The 23,302-nt window shown below is 43.7% G+C and overlaps 1 protein-coding gene across 1 annotated transcript in view; it reads right to left on the reverse strand.

Moving 5' to 3' along the window:
* wtip (WT1 interacting protein) overlaps positions 1-23,302 on the reverse strand; it is a 141,820-nt gene that overhangs the window by 38,487 nt on the left and 80,031 nt on the right. The window contains exon 3 of the mRNA XM_060924146.1: positions 4,297-4,364. Within this exon, the coding sequence (XP_060780129.1) occupies positions 4,297-4,364 (68 nt within the window). The remainder of the gene's footprint in view (positions 1-4,296; positions 4,365-23,302) is intronic.

Consider the following 23,302-nt stretch of genomic DNA (forward strand, 5'->3'; position numbering starts at 1 on the left):
TCTCTAGCCGCTTTATCCTGTTCTGGGTCGCAGGCAAGCTGGAGCCTATCCCAGCTGACTACAGGCGAAAGGCGGGGTACACTCTGGACAAGTCGCCAGGTCATCACAGGGCTGACACATAGACACAGACAACCATTCACACTCACATTCACACCTACGGTCAATTTAGAGTCACCAGTTAACCTAACCTGCATGTCTTTGGACTGTGGGGGAAACCGGAGCACCCGGAGGAAACCCGCGCGGACACGGGGAGAACATGCAAACTCCACACAGAAAGGCCCTCGCCGGCCACGGGGCTCGAACCCGGACCCTCTTGCTGTGAGGCGACAGCGCTAACCACTACACCACCGTGCCGCCATGTTGAAACATTTAATTTCATTATTTTTTAAACCATTTTTTTGGTCAACAGCATTTCTTTAAATGTGCCTAAGACTTTTGCACAGGACTGTAAATGCAATAATTAAAGACTGGCTGCTTTTATATCTTAAACAGACTCAATAGGTTATACTCGATACTTACCTTTTCTACTTTTTGAGTGTTGAAAATGGACCAATTATCCAAAATGTCACCAAAAATGCTAACGCTAAAATAGTCTTCCATGCTCAGGCTACTCCAAACATTTGAGTGGCAGTGCGTGTAAACACACTAAACTCCTACCTAATGCCAGCTTTATATCAAATGATTTTTCAAGCGATGCCACAGTCCAAAGCAGGAATAAAATCATGGGAGTTTTGGGTGTGTTGTTGGAGCTTTCTCCCGTCACCGCGGTTATTTGGTGTAAGGTGATCAGGATAATCGTCTTCACTCAGTCTTTTTCTCATCCCGACAGTCTGATCAAATCGACCATGTTTAATATTAAACTTTCATCATGGCTCATGCAAATACTGACACTGGACAGTGTTTGATGTTGATTTTGATCCCAAAACTAGCAGTCCTATAGTCTATAGTCAATACTTACATTGTTTTGTATTGCCACACTTCATTGGAAAAGCACCGAAATCATTTTAAAAGGCTGTATAATGTGCTAAAACAGCACAGAAGAGCAGCAACTTATCCCTATGTTTGCCACTCTGATTATCGTTGAGGGATTGTGACCTCATAACACTCCCATCCCTCCCTGTCAGACTCAGAGCAGAGAGAATGTGCTCAGGGCTCCTATTGTTGCTCTTTGGAAAAAAATAAATCACTGACAATTTTCTCATGCAACAGCAAGGATTTATCTACTAAGAACAGCTCGTCTCTCTCATCCCTCCACCTCTTTCTGTAATTGTATGTGTCTTGGGGGAGGGTAATTAGTCCCTTTTGGGAGCTGGAGGGAAATGGGACTAAATTGGGCAGGGGGAGGATTTCCATTCTCGCCAGTCATAACATCTGTTCTCCCCTGAGGGTTAAAGAATGTGCAAAATGCACTTTATTCTTCTTATCAGCTTATCCATCCATCCTTCAGTCCTCTTTATCTGTGCCTGTATCTGTCCAGCCCGAGATCCATCCCTTCACCCCATTCTCTCGCTCCCCCTCTCTCTTTGGACGATGATACTCTGGTCACAGTTCCAGTTATATGGCTCATATCTTCATCAACTCATCTGTTAGTCTATCCCTATTGCTAACATTTAATTCAATTAAATCAATTAAATCCAATTTAACTGAATTAAATACAATTAAATTCAATTCGGAATTGTATTTGTATAGTGCTAACAGTAACACAAAGCAGATTTACAGAAATCCAGATTTAGTGTTTATCTCAGAGCTGACCGTCTGTGTTTAAGTAAAATTTGTTGCCATGTGCAGCTTTGTTTATTACTAATGAATGTTTAGCGACATGATCTTTATATTTAGATATATCTGAATCTGTGTCTCTCTGTTGAGCTTGTCTTCTGAACCTGTCAGTGAAAGATGTCCCGACTCATCAATTTTGAATGAGGTGTGGCCTATGTGCCCGTCAGTCCAAGTAAAGGAGGTGTGGCCTATGTGCCCGTCAGTCCAAGTAAAGGAGGTGTGGCCTATGTGCCCGTCAGTCCAAGTAAAGGAGGTGTGGCCTATGTGCCCGTCAGTCCAAGTAAAGGAGGTGTGGCCTATGTGCCCATCAGTCCAAGTAAAGGAGGTGTAGCCTATGTGCCCGTCAGTCCAAGTAAAGGAGGTGTGGCCTATGTGCCCGTCAGTCCAAGTAAAGGAGGTGTGGCCTATGTGCCCGTCAGTCCAAGTAAAGGAGGTGTGGCCTATGTGCCCGTCAGTCCAAGTAAAGGAGATGTGGCCTATGTGCCCGTCAGTCCAAGTAAAGGAGGTGTGGCCTATGTGCCCGTCAGTCCAAGTAAAGGAGGTGTGGCCTATGTGCCCGTCAGTCCAAGTAAAGGAGGTGTGGCCTATGTGCCCGTCAGTCCAAGTAAAGGAGGTGTGGCCTATGTGCCTGTCAGTCCAAGTAAAGGAGGTGTGGCCTATGTGCCTGTCAGTCCAAGTAAAGGAGGTGTAGCCTATGTGCCTGTCAGTCCAAGTAAAGGAGGTGTAGCCTATGTGCCTGTCAGTCCAAGTAAAGGAGGTGTGGCCTATGTGCCTGTCAGTCCAAGTAAAGGAGGTGTGGCCTATGTGCCTGCCAGTCCAAGTAAAGGAGGTGTGGCCTATGTGCTTCTTGATCCAAGGAAAGGAAGTGTGGCCTATGTGCTTGTCAGTCCAAGTAAAGGAGGTGTGGCCTATGTACCTGTCAGTCCAAGTAAAGGAGGTGTGGCCTATGTGCCCGTCAGTCCAAGTAAAGGAGGTGTAGCCTATGTGCCTGTCAGTCCAAGTAAAGGAGGTGTGGCCTATGTGCCTGTCAGTCCAAGTAAAGGAGGTGTGGCCTATGTGCCCGTCAGTCCAAGTAAAGGAGGTGTAGCCTATGTGCCTGTCAGTCCAAGTAAAGGAGGTGTGGCCTATGTGCCTGTCAGTCCAAGTAAAGGAGGTGTGGCCTATGTGCCTGTCAGTCCAAGTAAAGGAGGTGTAGCCTATGTGCCTGTCAGTCCAAGTAAAGGAGGTGTAGCCTATGTGCCTGTCAGTCCAAGTAAAGGAGGTGTGGCCTATGTGCCTGTCAGTCCAAGTAAAGGAGGTGTGGCCTATGTGCCTGTCAGTCCAAGTAAAGGAGGTGTGGCCTATGTGCTTCTTGATCCAAGGAAAGGAAGTGTGGCCTATGTGCCTGTCAGTCCAAGTAAAGGAGGTGTGGCCTATGTACCTGTCAGTCCAAGTAAAGGAGGTGTGGCCTATGTACCTGTCAGTCCAAGTAAAGGAGGTGTGGCCTATGTACCTGTCAGTCGAAGTAAAGGAGGTGTGGCCTATGTGCTTCTTGATCCAAGGAAAGGAGGTGTGGCCTATGTACCTGTCAGTCCAAGTAAAGGAGGTGTGGCCTATGTGCCTGTCAGTCCAAGTAAAGGAGGTGTGGCCTATGTGCTTCTTGATCCAAGGAAAGGAAGTGTGGCCTATGTGCCTGTCAGTCCAAGTAAAGGAGGTGTGGCCTATGTGCCTGTCAGTCCAAGTAAAGGAGGTGTGGCCTATGTGCCTGTCAGTCCAAGTAAAGGAGGTGTGGCCTATGTGCCTAACTGACCTACAAATGGAGTGGCTTCTCATCTCATCTCATTATCTGTAGCCGCTTTATCCTGTTCTACAGGTGTGGCCTATGTGCCTGTCAGTCCAAGTAAAGGAGGTGTGGCCTATGTGCCTGTCAGTCTACAGGGTCGCAGGCAAGCTGGAGCCTATCCCAGCTGACTACGGGCGAAAGGCGGGGTACACCCTGGACAAGTCGCCAAGTCATCACAGGGCAGAGTGGCTTCTGTACTTGTCAATCCCAGTACAGGAAGTGTGGCCTCTGTGCCGGTCAGACCTGGTAAAGGAGGGGTGGCCTCTGTGCCTGTCAATCCAAGTAAAGGAGGTGTGGCCTATGTGCCTGTTGATCCAAGTATATGAGGTGTGGCCTATGTGCCTGTCAGTCCCAATAAAGGAGGTGTGGCCTATGTGCCTGTCAGACCTGGTAAAGGAGGTGTGACCTATGTGCCTGTCAATCCCAGTAAAGGAGGTGTAGCCTATGTGCCTGTCAGACCTGGTAAAGGAGGTGTAGCCTATGTGCCTGTCAATCCCAATAAAGGAGGTGTGGCCTCCCACTCCTCAAAGGTAACATTTTTTCCAATGAAAATCAAACTGTATGGGACTCTTCTTCACATCTTCACATGCTGAGATTGTGATCATCTCAGACAGAAAGAAGCCCCCTGTAACTGCCATATAACAGACGTGCTAGATCCTCAGCTGTAGTGCAGATGAGCAGTGGTTTTACAAACTTACCAGGAAGTCCTCCTCACAGTAGACTTTTCCGTTCACATTGTAGAATGCTTTTCCTCTCAGTCTCCTCCCTGAAGAAACAAAACACAGCATAAGATTAGCCACAGCCACAAACAAACTTCACCTCACCCACCAGAGCCATAATAACCCACCCACAAGATGTCTCGCTTCTACTGTTCCAATGCAAGAGTGACACACATTTCTGGTTTTCATTAAAGTTTTGCAGAAGGACATGTTATGTCTTGATCTGATGTATGAGGCATGTCAGTCTTCAAAGGAGACCACAAGTTTGACCCTTATGGAAAAAAAGTGAAGTACAGACAGGAGGTTGTAGGAGAATTCAACAGAACAGATCAGATTCTGCAGACATTTTTCCTCAGCCAAGCACAGTATGCTGTATCGAGTATGCAGTAGAAAGCAAAAAAGAGCCAGATATGATGTACTACTGGGCTGAATTTCTAAGCATGCAAGTCTAACTAGGTCCAAGTTCATATCGTAGTTCATCCCGCAATGCTATGGAGACACTTTCTTTTCAAAATAATAAGACAACTGTCGAGGAAAAGGTACCATCTTAAGACTATAAATATTATTCCATACATTTTCATTTCAAGGCTGCAGGCAGTGTTGTAGTTGAGTCACTAAACCTCGAGTCCGAGTCCAGTCTCGAGTCCCCAGTGTTCAAGTCCAAGTCAAGTCATTAAAAAAAAATTTTGAGTCGAGTCCACTATTGATCCGAGTCAAGTCCGAGTCCAACACTCCAGCTGCACCATTTGACGGCGGCTGTTTTTGCGCCGTTAACATTAGTTTGTTCCTGAACATGACGTACGAACAGGTGAATGTGCTTCTCTTTATCAGGGAGTGTGAAGTATTCTGTCAGAGATGGTTGGGAGACGGATGTAAGTGCAGAAGGTGTGTTTATTAATACAAGTGAAGACGGTAAACAATCCAGAACGGCAGGCAAAATCGTAAAATGGTGAAAGAGGCAATAGGTCGAGCGAGGCACAAACAGGCTATCGCAGACTCGGCAGAATCAAAGACAAGAAACAGGAAATCAGGGAAACCAAACAAGGAAATAAGGCTCGGTAATGTATCAGTGACGCAACTCAATACTTCGCAAAGTAAGTGCGTTTTCACAGTTTTTACATCTGCGCACTGATTGCGCCTTAATCCTGTGCAGGTGCGAGTCGTTTACGGTGTGCGCACAAGAGTCCCCTTGGCGTGTGCTGTCCGGAGCACGTGCGAGAGTCTATCTGATGCACGCGCCAAGGCACACAGGTGTGACACTCTTGCACAAAATTAGTACAAAAATAAATCTCATCTCATCATCTCTAGCCACTTTATCCTGTCCTACAGGGTCGCAGGCAAGCTGGAGCCTATCCCAGCTGACTACGGGCGAAAGGCGGGGTACACCCTGGACAAGTCGCCAGGTCATCACAGGGCTGATACATAGACACAGACAACCATTCACACTCACATTCACACCTACGCTCAATTTAGAGTCACCAGTTAACCTAACCTGCATGTCTTTGGACTGTGGGGGAAACCGGAGCACCCGGAGGAAACCCACACGGACACGGGGAGAACATGCAAACTCCACACAGAAAGGCCCTCGCCGGCCACGGGGCTCGAACCCGAACCTTCTTGCTGTGAGGCGACAGCGCTAACCACTACACCACCGTGCCGCCCCTACAAAAATAAATGTAGATATAAATATCTTATGTCAGATTATTATGGCATGTTACAAAAAATAAAGAAAATATCAGAGTCCTCGTCTCCAATTTACGAGTCCGAATGCAGTTAATGCACGAGTCCGAGTCCGAGTCCAAGTCCGAGTCATCGGTGCTCAAGTCCAAGTCAAGTCACGAATCCTTAAAATTAGGGCACGAGTCGGACTGGAGTCCGAGTCCTGGACTCGAGTACCACAAGCCTGGTTGCAGGTAATATAAAAATAAAATTGCCCATGTAAACAAGCCGACACTAACCAACAAGTACTAGCAACAGCAAATATGTTAAAGGTTCTGACTGCAAAGTTGAATTCTGGGCAAAATGTTCTATTTCTATTGCTGTTGGAGTTTTGAGATGTTTCGCTGCTGCACACGCTGTGTATCCTTTGTGTAAATGTTTTGCTGAAATAAAAAGCGTCTCGCATTTTACAATCCCGGAGATCGCCGAAGCAACTGAGCAACAATATCACGTGACCACCGTGGGGCGCGTCTGTTTGACCTCCTTTTAACCAAAACAAGTCGGCGTGGGCAACAAAGCAGACTCAGCTCTCCCTCCAGCTAAAATCCAGAGGAAAAGAAAAGAAAAGCCTGCCTAGTGAGTGCAACTACAAGATACAGCGAGGTTAGACGATGTGTCATTTTTCTGGACAGATAACTAAATCATTCTAGCTAGCGATTAGCTATCTTAGCCTTAGAATGCATGGGTTTGACTCCACGGTAGCGACTATGGAGTGCTACATCTAACGTTTTGACCTTAGAGAGAAAGAAACGAGAACACAAAAGCAGTACCAGAGAAAAGAGATATTCGTCTTTTGTTTGACGGCTCTATTCGCGAACATCAACCACAAATTACATCCCTGCGACTCAAAACTCTCCGAGGTCGATGCAGAGTCACGATGTTTTCCGCACGTCGCCATCTTGGTGTGACGCAGTTTCGCTAATTATTTAAAACTCCTCGCGTTCGGCTGTTTCCTGTTTCCGTAGGGCCGTACTGATTACCTCAAGAGGTAGGAAAACAGTCCCAAAATGGAGAAAAGCGACCCTCGGCATATGAAAATGATCACATCTTGTCTGCATGATATTGTTCTTGTGAGACATAGGAAAATACCATGCACAACAAAAAAAAGTGAAAATTTCAGATGACTTTGCAGTCAGCACCTTTAAATATTATCCGTAAAACCTATGAGACGGCTAAATATTTTATAGAGAAGGAGCTTTATTCTAGTTAACTTTCTATACTCAGAGGTCGACAAATCTGGGTGCCGAGGACAAGACCTTTGCATATTCAGGCTCTCAGTTTTTCAATCAGTTGCACGACAGTCCAGCAGGTTCTGTTACAGCAGCCTATTGAACCTGATATAGTGGTCATAATGCAGACTTTTGAGTTAAATTGCCCTAGTTGACACTTTTTCGCTTAGTAATTGGGCCTCCAGGCAAGAAGATCATAGGACTGCGTAGCACACTGGAGCTTTTTTGGCTAGCTAGAGAATTTATGGTCTGTCCATTCCTGTATGGTCATACTAGCACGGTTCTTAAACGCGTTAAGCTTTTCTCTGCCATCTTATTGCATAATCACACATTTGCATCACATACTGCTTTTCCACAAAGGCAGATCAAGAGCCGGTTTGGAGCCAGTGCCTAATCTCAAGCCAGTTCTTCGCATTTTGGCAGCCCAAAAACTGGCTTTTGGTCAGGAAAACTGGTTCTAGTGTGGCACCAACACTTTGCTGCTCTAGAACCAAGAACTGCAGACATCAGGGGCTGGGGACACGATTATCATGACCAACAAGACTAACTAAAATGTTGTTTGGATGCCATTGCCAATGGGGGAAGCCATGGTCTAATGGTTAGAGAAGCAGCTTTGGGATCAAAAGGCTGCTGGTTCGATTCCCTGGACCAGCAGGAATGGCTGAAGTGCCCTTGAGCAAGGCACCTAATCTCCAACTGCTCCCCAGGCTGCTCTGGGTATGTTGTTCGTCGCTCTAGAGAACAGTGTCTGCTAAATGCCATTAATGTAACGTAACGTAATGTAATGTCGGTTTGCAAAGCCAAGAGTAACACTTCTAAAGAAACCATGCAGTTCAGTACTGTTGTTGTGTTTGGTTCTAGTGTTGCAGAGACTTGTAATGACGTGGTTCTGTGGTGGCTCGTTAGCCTGTTGAAAAGCAAACCGGTTCTTAGAAGTTTTGCACGTTGAATCATCTCTGAACCAACACTAGCACCAAGTTCACGTTGGTGAAAAGGAGGAAACAGTAGCTGTACATATTCATAAGACATTTTAACTGACACATAGTCACATGACTGTAGTATAGGATACCCAGTGATACTCCTGACATTCTGCACACTACGGAGAAACAATATTTAGTATACAGTGCATACAACTGCAGTGTACAATCTACAAGTATGCCGTTTCCAACAAAACCCACGTACTGGATACACTTTCAAGATTTCTTGGCAAGCATGCACCTGATTCAGCTTGTGAATGGCTTGGTAATTATCTGGCAAGTTCAATCAAGTGTGTAAAAAAAGAGCTCCACTGTATCTGCTTCAAGGTCTTGGAGTTGAATGTGGTTCAACAGTGACGTGAGTGACAGAAATTTAGTTTCCATGCCAATAACATGTGCCTGTGCTACTTTAACTCTATGAAGTGAAACTCTGCGATCAGCCGTGAAGACCGAGTGCAGTCTGAACGCAACTAATCCTTACACTATGAGAGAAAATGTTTGTTGTGATTATGTCAACTGTGCAATTAAAAGCGTTCGATTCACTGTGTTATGTTCAGGGACGGCAGGCAATTAACTCATAGCGCATGAGTCAGGCAATTAAACCACAGTGGCACTAATGCACGAATCAGCTGTGCATTTAAATGTGGAAGACCAAACCACAAACATCAAAACTAATGGTTAGAGAAGCAGCTCTGAGACCAACAGGTCACCGGTTCAATTCCTTGAACCAGCAGGAATGGCTGAAGTGCCCCTGAGCAAGGCACCTAACCCTCAACTGCTCTCCAGGCTGCTCTGGGTGTGTTATATATCGCTCTGGATAACAGCGTCTGCCAAATACTATTAATGTAATGTACACTTAAATAGCAGAAACCAATCGGGTCTGTAGTGGAAGTTCATCAATGGCGTACTGCTGCACCATCTGTAAGTAGACGTCTGACGTCACTACTGGGGTATCAAAAAAGTAGGGCCCAATTACGCCAGCAGTGGTCACAGCGCACCACACGTTCAGGAGAAAAATAATCCATTAGTGTTGACATAATTTTGACTAACCCTGTAATGTAATCATCCATGAACATACTGATGATCCCTGTCTAATCCAAATCTTACTGTGGTACAGATACCAACAACTGGTTATGAACATAATACTGTATTTTCAATAGCTTCGTTCCATTGAAGATTTACAACTGTACTAGATTGCAGATAAGGTCCCTAAAGCAGTCAATCAGTATGAGCCTGGGAGCAGAAATATAATTACAATTAGTTACAGGGGAACTGAAGGCAAATTTTTTATTATCAAAATTCTACTTCTCATCTTATTAAATATCGGAACGCATTTTTGATCGCTATTTTGTCACTGCTATAGCAAGTTATGAGTGTTTGAAATATGCTATGTAATATATCAGTCCATATGTCAAAGCAATGACAGTAAACGAAATTCGTTGAGACCTGTGCGAGACATCGTAGGACGGAAGTAAAACGTACAGCGGAAATCAAACCCTGTGCCCGAAATCGCTCACTCGTTCACTACTCCCTACTCCTTATACAGGGAATTACTATATAGAGGACTATATATTGAGCTCATTGGTAAAATAAAAAAAACACTTTCAGACACTAGTCTGTCACTCTGGTATTTACGTCATTACCGTCGCACGATTAAAACGTGCCGGATCAGTCGGCTGGTGGGTTTTCAAAATAATAAATACATGCATGTGTTTTTGTGATAAATCCATATTATACTGAGCGCATTTCCGACATTAATCAATACAAAGTCCCTGCATCTTTCAGTTCTTTTAAATCAAGGCTGAATACTTTCTTCTTTGCCGCTGCCTTTTATTAAATCGAATTTGAGACTTTTAATTTGCTTTCTTTCAGCGTGACCGTAATGCATGATGGGATATACTGCTTTGGTTAATGACCATCGTTGTACACTACTTTTTGTGATGCATTGTGGGATACTTTGAGTGCACTATATAGGGTGTAAGTAATTCTCACTAAGGTTTCGGACAGCGCTACAAAATAGCGTCCTCACTATATAGTGCCCTATTTAAGCCTCGGTCACAACCGGCCGTACGTGCTCCTACAGTCGGTCTACGTGCAAAAAACGCAAGAAACGCACGGAGGGCGCGCGTGTGACGTGCTGATTTTCGAGCCGTAGAGATTCATGACAGAGGTTCTTTGTCATGTCAAACAAACTCTACGGGCGCTTACGGTTTTTTCAGGTTGCAAGACAAACTTACGGCCAACGTGCGTCTTTCTCCACGAACAAAAAAAAAAACGTAGCGATTTGGGAAACGCCAAAAATCGCACGGCCAAAAAATCGTACGTCCGGTTGTGACCTAGGCTATAGTGAGTAGGGAGCGATTTCGGATACAGGGAAAGTGACCAACATCTGCCAACGTTGTCAAAAGACGCACGCGCCCTCTTTCGAATGCTGATGTAATCAAGCCGGAAGTTTTGTTCGTTTTGACAGCAATCAGGAAAGTTTGAAAAAAGTAGGCAGTAATCGTCATTTAAACTCGTTTTTGTGCAATATTTCGTTTGGAAAAGAGTTTTCAAAATGGCGGCACTGACACCCGGCTGACACTTCACGTTTCGAAGTCTCGTGAAGATCGCGTGGATAAGCGACGCCTGCCGTGAACCAAACGAACTAAATTCGGCATGGCTAAAAACCGAATAGGCCGATAAGTATAATATTTAATTGCAATTAGTTGCTAAAACGAGTCACAACATAAGGTTACTAAAATCGAAAACGTAATCGAATAACACGTTAATTAAGAAATAAAGCAAGTTTAAAAATGACTTCAGTTTTACTTTAAATTCAGCAGCTAATGTAAATAGAAAGGAGGCGGGGTTTATAGCACTCACACTGAAATAAACAGCATGAGTCTGATCAGCTTTAATTCATAGAAATGAACTAAAACTAACCAGAATTTGCTCGTCCTTGCTGTTCCTTTCCCTGTTGCAGATTTTGATTCTGTTGCACACTTCAAACAGCATCAGAAAGACCAAGGCTGCATCCAAATTCACACAGATCCATACTAGTAGTACGCAAAAAGCAGTATGTAGGGCGTCTGAATACTCAGTAGGGATTTAAGTGTAGCTGAACGGTACCTAGATGATCTACAGCGTCTGTAGTATGCAAACATGCCACACTATGCTATCCCATAATTCATCTGGAGCCTCCAAATAAGCAAAGAAGAAGAAAATAGAAACAACAGGGTTTCCCCAGGTTTGACCACCATAAATTTAAGACTTTAAGACCTTTTTAAGACCACTTAAATGAGAATTAAGACCTACATCGCACCCATTATGCGGTCGTAGAACACCAGATCAAATTCCCAATAATGACAAATGTTTCAAGTAAAAATAATTTTATTATAAAAGTTATATACTTAAAAGTCATTATGTGCATTGCTTGTCGAATCTTCACATTCAAGACAAGCAAGACCGACTTTTGTTATGTAAGACGTTTTGTTTTTTCCACAGGAGAATGTTGTAGCGACTTCCGAGTCTGGGAACATAGCCTTAAAGAGTTCGCTTATGCCCTCATTCGAGCTGTACGAGTGGTGTTCCGTAATTGTTTTTAAAATCCAGAGCACCTCTGCCCGAAGTGTCGGGGTTTCACCGACACCCATCATGCCACTGCTCGGCCCTTGTGTTGTTGCTAGCCTTGCCGATGATGTCTGGCTTGGCTGATGCTGCTGACGTTCGACAGTGGTGCTAGTGCCAACTCCAGGTGCATTCGGAGATTGAACCGTGCAGAACTGAGTGATGGGCTGGTGGCGGTGGAGGGCAGATGCAATGTGCTTTGAGCTCTTCATGTGAGACTCTAAAGCAAAATGACCTATAGAGATCTTGCATGTGACATCACAGCCGATCTAGATTGTGACAGACGCCATCTTGTTGGTCATACGCCATATTTCCGCCTTCTACTTCTACCTTTTCTTCTGGAAAACCCTACTATATACAATTCTACTAGAACGGCTGCGGCTACAAGCTCTCCCTACCTGTGCACGTTTTTTATGTTTTTTGTGTGTATTTTTGCGTGTTGTTCGTCTGTATCGGACTTCAATATCCACTACAACCGTATGGACTTACTGGACATTGGTTTCCAGCAGAAAATGACGGTTTGTAGCGATTTCCATCGCATGCACAACATTCCGGACGAGATAGCGAGACCAGTGGGGTCTCCGTGGATTGTTATCGGAAGCAAAGCGAAGGAGGCGGCGCCGGGAGCAGAAGCAAAAGCGAGGCTGCAGGCAGAGCCGGCCTGTTGACTAAGCTCAGAAAACAGCCACTCAAATCTCCACTGCTAAGCCTCTACCTCTCCAACGCCAGATCCATGGTAAACAAGACGGACGATTTGGAATTACAGCTGGAATTACCTTATTCTATTCTATAATCGGCTGGTCAGTGCTATACTCAATACTTAAGTGACTTACCTGTCCAATGAGGATTGTTATTTTCTTGTTTACAAGATGCCACATCTGAGTCGCTGACAAATCCTGAATTTCTGTAAAGATAATTGTCCAGAGGTTTATAAGCACGCAGTGCTTCACCACTGAACAGCGAGGGAAAGTTAATGAGGTAATTATACACGTCTGGGTATTCCGCTGGCAGTTCAATATCCACTGACACGGTCGTGAAAACTACGTCCGGTAAGCCATAAGGGTCACTAATCTGTAGGTCATTTATTTTAGACATATATCTAGTTATCTGTTCATTAGAAAAATGAGCCGTGTAGTCCGTCGGTTGAAATTGATCCATTCTGTACACGAGTGCAGCAGTATTCAGCGGTGTTTTTTACCGACAAGATGGCGGCTGTTAACTTTCCGGTCACGTGACTGCAAAATCTCTATAGTGGACAACTTGAAGGTCTTTGGACAAACACAGCATCTTGCTTCAACGTCACTTCCAGGAACCTCCCTCACCCAATCACGATATCTTTCATCTGAAAGCCACTGCTGATTAAAACGACACTTCCCCATGCTGCGATTCGCGGAGTCTCTTCTCCACCACGGACTCTGACGATTGCGCCGGCGCGAAAATGTATCAATATTGTTTCTTTCTTTGCGCATACTCCAAGAAATTAACCCACATTTTCACATTGTAGAATAGTATGAGTAAATTTAAGACCTTTGTTTAAAAAATTAAGACTTGAGCAAAGCAATTTAAGACTTTTTAAGGCCTTAATTTTGGAATATTAAATTTAAGACTTTTTAAAGACTTTTAAGACTCCGCGGCTACCATGAACAAGATGGTGGACTGAAGCAAAGCCGGTTGTTGCGGTGTCCAAGGGGTGTCTCTGGCAGGATGCAAATATTAGTATCAACAACTGATTAAACATTTCTGCCATTGCAGAAATAATTAAAGAAAATTTTTTTTGCAGCATGCCATCTCTGAACGTCCTCGAGGTCAAAGGACAGGTAAGATATGATGGTGCCAGAGTACATCCAAATTGTGTCCTTAGTAGGGCTGCACGATTATGGAAAAAATGATAATCACGATTATCTTGATCAAAATTGTAATCACGATTATTAATCACGATTATTCTTGATGTTAGGGAAATCACTTAAATTTTATTTCACTATATTCAAACAAACAATATGAACAGCTTTCAGTGCAGAATGAAATTTAAACGAGAAATTCTGATTTCCAAATGACAAATAAATGAAATTTATCCAAGAAATTACCAAAGGATGAAGGAACTGAAAACTCAATTGCAACAATTACATAGCATTATACTGAGGCCTACAAGTTTTTAGCTAGAAAGACCAGCCTATCAACATGCTCTGGCTTTAAACATGAGCGAAGGCAGGTCACAACATTGCCTCCAGTGCTAAATACGCTCAATCTGTTACCTACTCTCATGCTATCACCCCTTGAAGAAGATACCGCCAGTGTTGCCAGACACTGCTGACGTATTCCAGCCCAAAATATGTTCAAATCCGCCAAAATGCACTTAAAACCGCCCAATCTGGCAACACTGGATACCACTGCACTGAAGCTCTGCGCACTTGGCTTGCTTGCTTATTTAGGTGGAGTAATGAAACCTTACATGCGTCGGTTCGCCCCCTAATGGTTTGGCGGAGTACTGGTCAAAAAGTGCTTGATCAGATATGCAGCAGAGCTCGCATTTTAAATGGAAATAAATCGCGATTTTCATTTAATTTAATCGTGGCAGCCAAAATCGCGATTTTCGATTAAATTCGATTAATTGTGCAGCCCTAGTCCTTAGTACTCACACACATGGTCGTAGAAAGTACTGCAGTTACAGCAGGGCTGTGAAATGGAAAAAGTAAAACCAGAGGAAAAAAATGCAGGGGGTCTGTGGGGGCGCAGCCTCCCAGAAGCTGAGGGTATGGAGTCCACATGGCCCCAGAAACCAAGGAAGTCTTGAATCAAATAGAACATTCTTAGCATCTCCTAAAAGAGAAAATTGTTCCCAAAATGTGCATATTTTAATGATTATAGCTTTGTTTTGACATTAAAACGATCCATCAGTATTTTTCACAATATTGGAAAAACAGAACATGACTTGAAATAATTTTTCTTACTTATAAACCAACATATACTTTAATTAAGAACAGTTTAGCTACATGAATTAAATGAGGATTGAAAATACTGATAGGCATTTCAAGAACCATAGTAAAACCATTTATAAAATCAAGTAAAAATATCAATAACATACCTTTGTTTTAAAAATGTCACTTTAAAACTTGTTTTATTTCTTGCCATTTCAACAAAACACCACAATGTCTTTTTTCCAGATCCACATTGGTAACCTGTACTTTGACAGCTTTAATTTCACCAGTTCTGCGTGTTTCTTTCCCTGCGCATGATCAATCGAGCGTGTTCTTCCTCCCGACCCGTATTTTACATACTGATAACATAACGTGCAGTACGCCTTGCCTGGTTCCTTGATCTTTCGGATGTGTTCATAAAGATATTCGCTTCCGACTTTAAACTCCAGCCACCGCCAATTCCACGGATTCTTGATACCATTTTTCTTGTCTACTTTTTTCACATTGTCATTATCGCCATCATCATTATCGTACAATGTATCTCCGCGACACAGACGTACCGAAAAAATCTTTTATCATCACTTAAATCGCAAGCTATATTGTCAACACGTGTTTGAAAAGAGTAAGGGCCTCTGCATGCTCTTGCGACAAGGCTTTCGCAGATAGCTTTTCGCAGACAGTTGTAATTTATCGTTGAGCGGGGAGTAATAGGCGTGCGCGATGTTATTCACCGCCACAACGCAAGGGGGCGCGAAGTCGCGAAATCGCTAGGAGTAGTTGGTGGGTGTGGTTAGTGGAGTGTTTATCCTCCGGTTACTTATAATGACTAGAACTGGAGTCGTATAGATGTCCGTACTTCCTCGCTTCCTCGATCAACCGCTCTTCGTGCTGCTCCATCTTCGCTCGTATTTTTAAAAATGGCGGTCGTGAAAACAAACCAAACCGGGAAAGTAGGGAAGCGGAAGTGCGTGTACAGCGGATGTAGAGTGGACCAATCAGAGCCCTCTTGTCTGTGACGCTGTCTGTGAGGCTTCTGCGGTGGTCACAATTTTTGGGAGGTGTGCGCAGAGCGTCTGCGAAGGTGGGGGGGCTACGCAGACGCTATCTGCGACGCTATCTGCGAGGACTGGGTTGTCAGCATAAATTGGCCTTAACCCCAAAATGGTAAGAAAGAAATGGCGCCATGTCGTAAAACGGTCTACGATGTCGTGTATATATAACTTGTACGATGTCGTAAAGTACAGAGACACCTGGCGTTACATTTACACACACACCCCATCCAGTAAACAATGTACTCGTAGGCGATTACGGTCCCCAACCATTAGCAGAGTACCCCCACCCCCTACGTTTTTTTTGCAAAAATACACGAATTACAAAAATTGTATTTTTGCGATCAAATCGCGAATCTGCGGATTTTTCACAGCCCTGTTACAGTCAGGTAGGAGGTACTTAACCAATGTTAGTATTCAGATGCAGCCGACTACTCTAAAGGTGATGATACACGAGGCAACTTTTTGGGCAATGTTGCCGGGCAATTGCGCTTCGACACTTTCCCATTGAGATTGGGCAACATCATTTCTATCTGAACAATTTTGATCATTTTGGGCAACTTCTGAAGATCATTTTTAAAGATTAGAGTGCTAGCAACGAATCACATGACCACCTGAGAGCTTCTGAAATCTTCAACAAAGATGGTGGCGTCTCAACAGCAGTGGAGCGAAGAAAACAAAAGACAACTTATCTTTTTATGCTGGAAAGTTGTAATGTGTAAACCCAAAGTGTTGAATTTACCTCATCAGACATCTATTTTTATGTGCTCAGGCTGTCGATTTTTTTTTTTTTTAGCTAAGTGTAAATTGCCGTTAGCTAACCACCGCTCCATAGAGATTGAATGGGATTTAGCTAACTAGTGGTAGTTTTTGCTAACATAGTTAGCTGAAAGTTATCGCTAGCTATGTAGGGATAACGTTAGCTCTCTTGCGTCAAGTTAAAAGTGACGGGCAGCTCACGATTTTTTTTTTTTTTGTGAGTTGCTCTTATCTGATTGGTTGTTGCTAATTGTCTGTTTCCCTCATTAGTTGCCCTGTGTATCATCACCTTCAGACATGAAGACACACAGTCATGATTCGTGAATGAATCAGTCGTCCCTACACTGAGAATACTTAGCGGCCTATGTGAGACTTTAACGGATGACTTGGACCCGAAAAGACCCGTTCGTGAACGAATCTGAGCTTGAGTGGCACACGTGTGCATCCCAGGAGGAAAATGAACAAATCACTCACTGAGACGACTCGTTACTCCTGAGTCATGCAAAAGATTAGTTTAAAATAAACAAATCGTTTACGAACAACGTATGGATGTTCAGTACGAGAAGATTTCTGGAACGAGCACAGAACATGAGCACCGTCTTTATCTCATCTCATCTCATTATCTCTAGCCGCTTTATCCTGTTCTACAGGGTCGCAGGCAAGCTGGAGCCTATCCCAGCTGACTACGGGCGAAAGGCGGGGTACACCCTGGACAAGTCGCCAGGTCATCACAGGGCTGACACATAGACACAGACAACCATTCACACTCGCGGTCAATTTAGAGTCACCAGTTAACCTAACCTGCATGTCTTTGGACTGTGGGGGAAACCGGAGCACCCGGAGGAAACCCACGCGGACACGGGGAGAACATGCAAACTCCGCACAGAAAGGCCCTCGCCGGCCACGGGGCTCGAACCCGGACCTTCTTGCTGTGAGGCGACAGCGCTAACCACTACACCACCGTGCCACCCACCGTCTTTATCATTTAAAAAAAAAGAAAGAAAGAATGTCTCCAGCATCCAGGTGAAATTATCCACTGAGAAATAGTGTTAGCTGAAAGTTATCGCTAGCTATGTAGGGATAATGTCAGCCCTCTTGCACCAAGTTAAAAGTGATGGGCAGCTCATGATTATTATTTTTTTTTTGGGAGTCTTAAGAGAGATTGTCTCACTTATCGTCTGACCTAGTTCACATACAGAGCATGACTACTTGTGGAACCTGAGGGCAAAACAGTACAAACTTCAGGATCTAAAAAAGAAAGCCTTTCAGGAGCTCTGTCAGCCCATTTTCCTCCTCAGCAGCATCTCCTGCTCCATGTCCTTTTTTTTGCTGAGATGAGATTATGTTTTTGTGATGTATATGTCAGTTATTAGTTATAGCATATGTGATTAACGTTACTAGCCTCAATCACCTCAGATCTGATTGGTTGTTGCCAAATGTCTGTTGCCCTAATTAGTTATGGAATCAATTTTGTGCCAAAATGTTCATACAATACTTTTTGAAATATCAAACAAAAACGACAAATCAAAATACAAAAAAGTCAATTTTTTTAGACCGGCAAACAAATTATTCGTGTAATCGTGCAAAATATCAGTCTATTACTCTTCAGAAAGCTTTTATTTTTGTTCCGCGTCTTTCTCAGTTTTGTTTGACGTAATTTATTTTGGTTGCGAGTCCAGCTTTCTCGTTTGCGCTCCCTGACTTTTTGCTTGCAGTTTTGGCACAAACTTCACGTGTGGGTGGGCTGCCCAGGAACGCATTCCCATTGGCTAACTTGTGTTTGACTGACAGCTACGTTCAACGATTCCCCCGGAGGCTGTTGCGGCCATTTCCTACTCGGATTCTGGCGGACTGTTTGACGAGTGACCGATCAGGACTCCCTAAAGTGAATGACGCATGAAATGGAATGACGAATGACAGGTAGTAAATTTGAACAATAAATGGTCCCTTGTCATTCAGATTCTTACAAATGGAATAACGATTGAAATCTTTAGTTTTAGACCTCCCTAGGATAAGATAAGTGGGTGCTTGGTGGGATATCAGCTTTTACAAATGGAATGACAGGGTTTCTATATGTATTGACTTACTTTGAGCTAATGTTGTCAGTGATATCACCTTTTACAAATGGAATGATAAGGTTTCTAGGTGGAATGACATACTTTGAGGCAATGTTATCAGTGATATCAAATTAACAAATGGAATGACATTGTTTCTAGGGTTAGGGTTAGGTTATAGGTGATATCACTGATAACATTGGCTCAAAGTATGTCATTCCACCTAAAAACACTGTCATTCCATTTGTAAAAGGTGATATCACTGATAACATTAGCTTAAAGTATGTCATTCCACCTGGAAACGCTGTCATTCCATTTGTAAAAGGTGATATCACTGATAACATAACCTAAAAGTATGTCATTCCACTTAGAAACAATGTCGTTCCATTTCATGAGCTGAAAGCATGTCATTCCACCTACATTTCAATCGTTATTCCATTTATAAGAATCTGAATGACAAGGGACCATTTATTGTTCAAATCACTAGCTGTCATTCGTCATTCCATTTCATGCGTCATTCACTTTAGGGAGTCCCGACCGATCCATTGACGGTAAACAAGGATCGAGTGGACTTCAGTGGCGACTATGATATTGAATTTACATTTTGTGTAAATCGTCAAACAGTCCGTCAGAATCCGAGTAGGAAATGGCCTCAACAGCCTCCGGGGGAATGGCTGAGCGTAGCTGTCAGTCAAACACAAGTTAGCCAATGGGAATGCATTCCTGGACAGCCCACCCACACGTGAAGTTTGTGCCAAAACTGCAAGCAAAAAGTCAGGGAGCGCAAACGAGAAAGCTGGAATCAATAAATAAAAACTTTATACAAAACGTCCGACCAAATAATTTCCGCTTAGAATGCAAACAAACCGGCGAAATGACAGGAGCAATGTGTGAGAAATGCTATAATAATAATAATAATAATTATTATTATTGACAATTTTTTTTTAAAAAGATACGTTCTTCCCATCAAATACTTTTAGTCCATATTTTGTTGCTTTTTTAAAATAACTTTCGGGGTTTTGTTTTCGAGTGGAGTTTTTATTTCGTCCTTGGTTGGTTCAGCGACACGCTCCGCCATTTTGGTTTTCTCTACTAACGGTATATGAGCCGATATCCTAGTAGTAGAGCAGCCAATCAGAGTGCACGATTGCTCATATCCAGTGAATGTGGATAGAATAATGAAGCTTACTTGATATCTCGATAAAAAAACGGTAATAGTAGTGACATTTTATTAGGTCGGACTGTTTGATGGTTAATTTTAAAGCCTTGAACAAAGCAAGCTTCAGGCTGAGAAACAATAGAGTATGGTAACAGAATAGGATAAACACTGAACTGGATTCTGCAATCGGGGTCGCAAAAGTGTGTTTCAAAAAAAAAAAAAAGGGGGGGAAAAAAACCCAGCAGTAAATCCATAGAAATAAAAAATGCCTGGTAGATTAAATGTGATTTATACAAAGAAGGGATGAGCATGTGGATAGTATTTTTATCACTACACACACACACAAAACCACACACACAGGGGAGTCTGTAAATCAGTCAGACTGTTCTGCATTTAACTGTTCCCGCCAAGCTTGTCTTTTAGTTCCTGGGGTTTGTGGGACGGACCCATCACTTTTGCTTTAGACCCCAAAATTTATGCCCTCGCTCCTTTCAAACAGAACCTCAACACACAGACACACACACACATATACGCACACACGCAAGCCAGACACCAGCTCTGAGTTTACTAACAGAGGCCGTGATTAATTCCCATAAATGAGGGCTCTAATGGGCACAGGCTTACAGAGCGGGTGTTGTTTGAAAGCCTCTGTTTGCTGCCAGCTGCAGAGAATCCGGATTGGGGCTTTGGACACAACAAAACACCGCTCACTCACACACACACACACACACGGACACTCCTGTAGCGGAGACAGGATTCGATAGATAGCGTGCGAAAACAGTTGTACATGTTCAGAACAATAAAAGGTGTTGAAAGATAGGAAGGTGAAACATACAGACGCATGAAATACATGACAGGGTGCAGGACAGGACAGCGAGCTGGGAGTCAGTAACATGCTGACAGGTGGGGCTCATAAGTAAAGGGGCGAAAGAGCGAGCGAAGGAGACACAGATGGAGCGAAAATGGAGAGAGACACAAGAAAGATGCAGAGTGAGTGAGTGAGTGAGTAAATGGGGACATTCTTTCAGTCTGAGGTCACCGGCTGGTCCCATTCACCCCCTTCTCTCCTCCACCCCACAGAGAGTGAGGGCGAGACAGGAAGGGAGGGGGATGGTGAAGTCTGATTCTTCTACAAATCCCTGCAGTCTTTGTCAAAAACATAGTTACAAAAAAAAAAAAAAAATCTTGGTCTTATACGCGACATAATACAGAATATTGCCATGACGGACACTTTAAACAACAAATATCACTCTGGTACACCTGGGTGAAGGCTTCCTTGGTAGGCATCATTCATTCATCTTCACAAATGCCTTCATCCTGGTCAGTATCGCACTGAGCGAGAGGTGGGAATTCAACCTGGATGAGATGCTAGTCCGTCTCACGGCATCACGCACATATAATCAAAGCATTTCGTAAAGCCAATCCACCTACCAGCATGTCTTGGGAGATGGGAGGAAACTATAGAATTCTTTGTGTGCAAGCACGTGACAAAATAGTGTGACGTATGCATCCGCCGCCATGCTGGATGATATACAAATCCAAAATGCCGTCTCGTATGAACAATCACCAGGATTCACGCTGGCGCCAGTCACGCTCGTCATTGACAAATATCATCCATCAGTGACGAAGAGAAAATAACGAGCAGTCGTCACAGTGACAAATGTACTGTATTTGTCATATTTATCAGGTCATCTTTTAGGGAAATCTCTCCATTTGCCGAAATCCAACCCCAGTGAAGAGACGGCGGGAAGCCAGAGTGTAAACAGTGAGCACGTTTTGTTATTGTGATCAATAAAAATCGGCTAGGGCGGCACGGTGGTGTAGTGGTTAGCGCTGTCGCCACACAGCAAGAAGGTCCGGGTTCGAGCCCCGTGGCCGGCGAGGGCCTTTCTGTGCGGAGTTTGCATGTTCTCCCCGTGTCCGCGTGGGTTTCCTCCGGGTGCTCCGGTTTCCCCCACAGTCCAAAGACATGCAGGTTAGGTTAACTGGTGACTCTAAATTGACCGTAGGTGTGAATGTGAGTGTGAATGGTTGTCTGTGTCTATGTGTCAGCCCTGTGATGACCTGGAGACTTGTCCAGGGTGTACCCCGCCTTTCACCCGTAGTCAGCTGGGATAGGCTACAGCTTGCCCGCGACCCTGTAGAACAGGATAAAGCGGCTAGAGATAATGAGATGAGATGAAAAATCGGCTACACATAATGACCACATGAGCGCCAAACTTTTGACCGATCACATTGCGTCTTAATTGGCCTGGTGTGGTGGTGTAATTATCTCTGCATGAATCAAACAATGGTGCAGTCTAAGCTGATGAAGGTTTTTTGGGCGGGGTTTCTTCAAAGCGCTGAAGATTATTTAAGGGCTGAAACAACGACGGGGGAGGCACACTCAGAGCCCCGACCGTCCCCAAGCACACCGGACAGTTTCAGTAATACAGGGGTCGGTCTCATCTCATCTCATTATCTCTAGCCGCTTTATCCTTTGCGTGGTGTCTTTGCGCCTGCAGCGGTGCTTTGCCTGTGCTGTGGCCGAAAATAGTTCCAGATATAAATTGGTCTAGTAAATCCCTTCGTGTTAATTTGCATTGATATGTGTACTCGATGTGAATGTACAGGTCATGAGAAATAATTATAAAAAATCGTGAGTTATTTGATTCACTTTTGCAACGACATGCTAGCTGGACACGCCGGATTACAGCGACTACGCTAAGCTAAAGCTAACCGGGACGTTTCCAGATCAGGACAATGGCTGGGTCGGCTACAAAACGCTTTGGCTCACTCATCCAACTCTAGGGACTGCAGGGACTGACTCAATTTCACCTGGGGGTGGCGTACTCCTTTAAGCATAGTTTATGCTTCATAAAAAAAAAAAAAAGATTAGCCCTAAAGGATATGACTCCATCATTTCAGAAATTTAACAAAAATGAACATATTATGGCAAATTGTAGCCTACAATAAAACTGGCCTGAAAAAAAAAAACCCACAAGCCTTTTAAATCACGGCCAGTCACATTTCGAAAAACGGAATTAGAAATAACAAAATCAAAGTGCTTTTAATGATATTGAAGTGCTTAGGCCTATTAGCCCTCGAAGGAAAGGCAGCTCAATCACTTTAGTCTGACTTCCGACCAGAAAAAAAAAAAGCCTCAGTTATACAGGACAAAAATGTAAACAAACTGCATATCTTCAACAACATACTCCACCACAAGTCTCCTAACCTCTTGAGGCTGAAGGAGCATCTCAGAGCGGGAGAACGTTAATTTTGGCTGCTTTGTGATTTTATCGCCACTCTCATCCTCCGCTTGCTTCCTTGCTAACTTCATGCTACTACGGCACCTCTGTAAATGTTTAGTTAAATTACTAGTGCTATTTCGGGAAGTGGGCAGTTCTTTAGGTTTAGCACACAAAGTCAGGGGCGCAGATAGGATTTTTGAACTGGGGGGGACTGAGCTGTCAGCAAATTATTCCATTTTGTGTGTAATATATATATATATATATATATATATATATATATATATA

This window comes from Neoarius graeffei, chromosome 6, assembly GCF_027579695.1.
Source record: "Neoarius graeffei isolate fNeoGra1 chromosome 6, fNeoGra1.pri, whole genome shotgun sequence".
NCBI classification, from domain to species: Eukaryota; Metazoa; Chordata; class Actinopteri; order Siluriformes; family Ariidae; genus Neoarius; species Neoarius graeffei.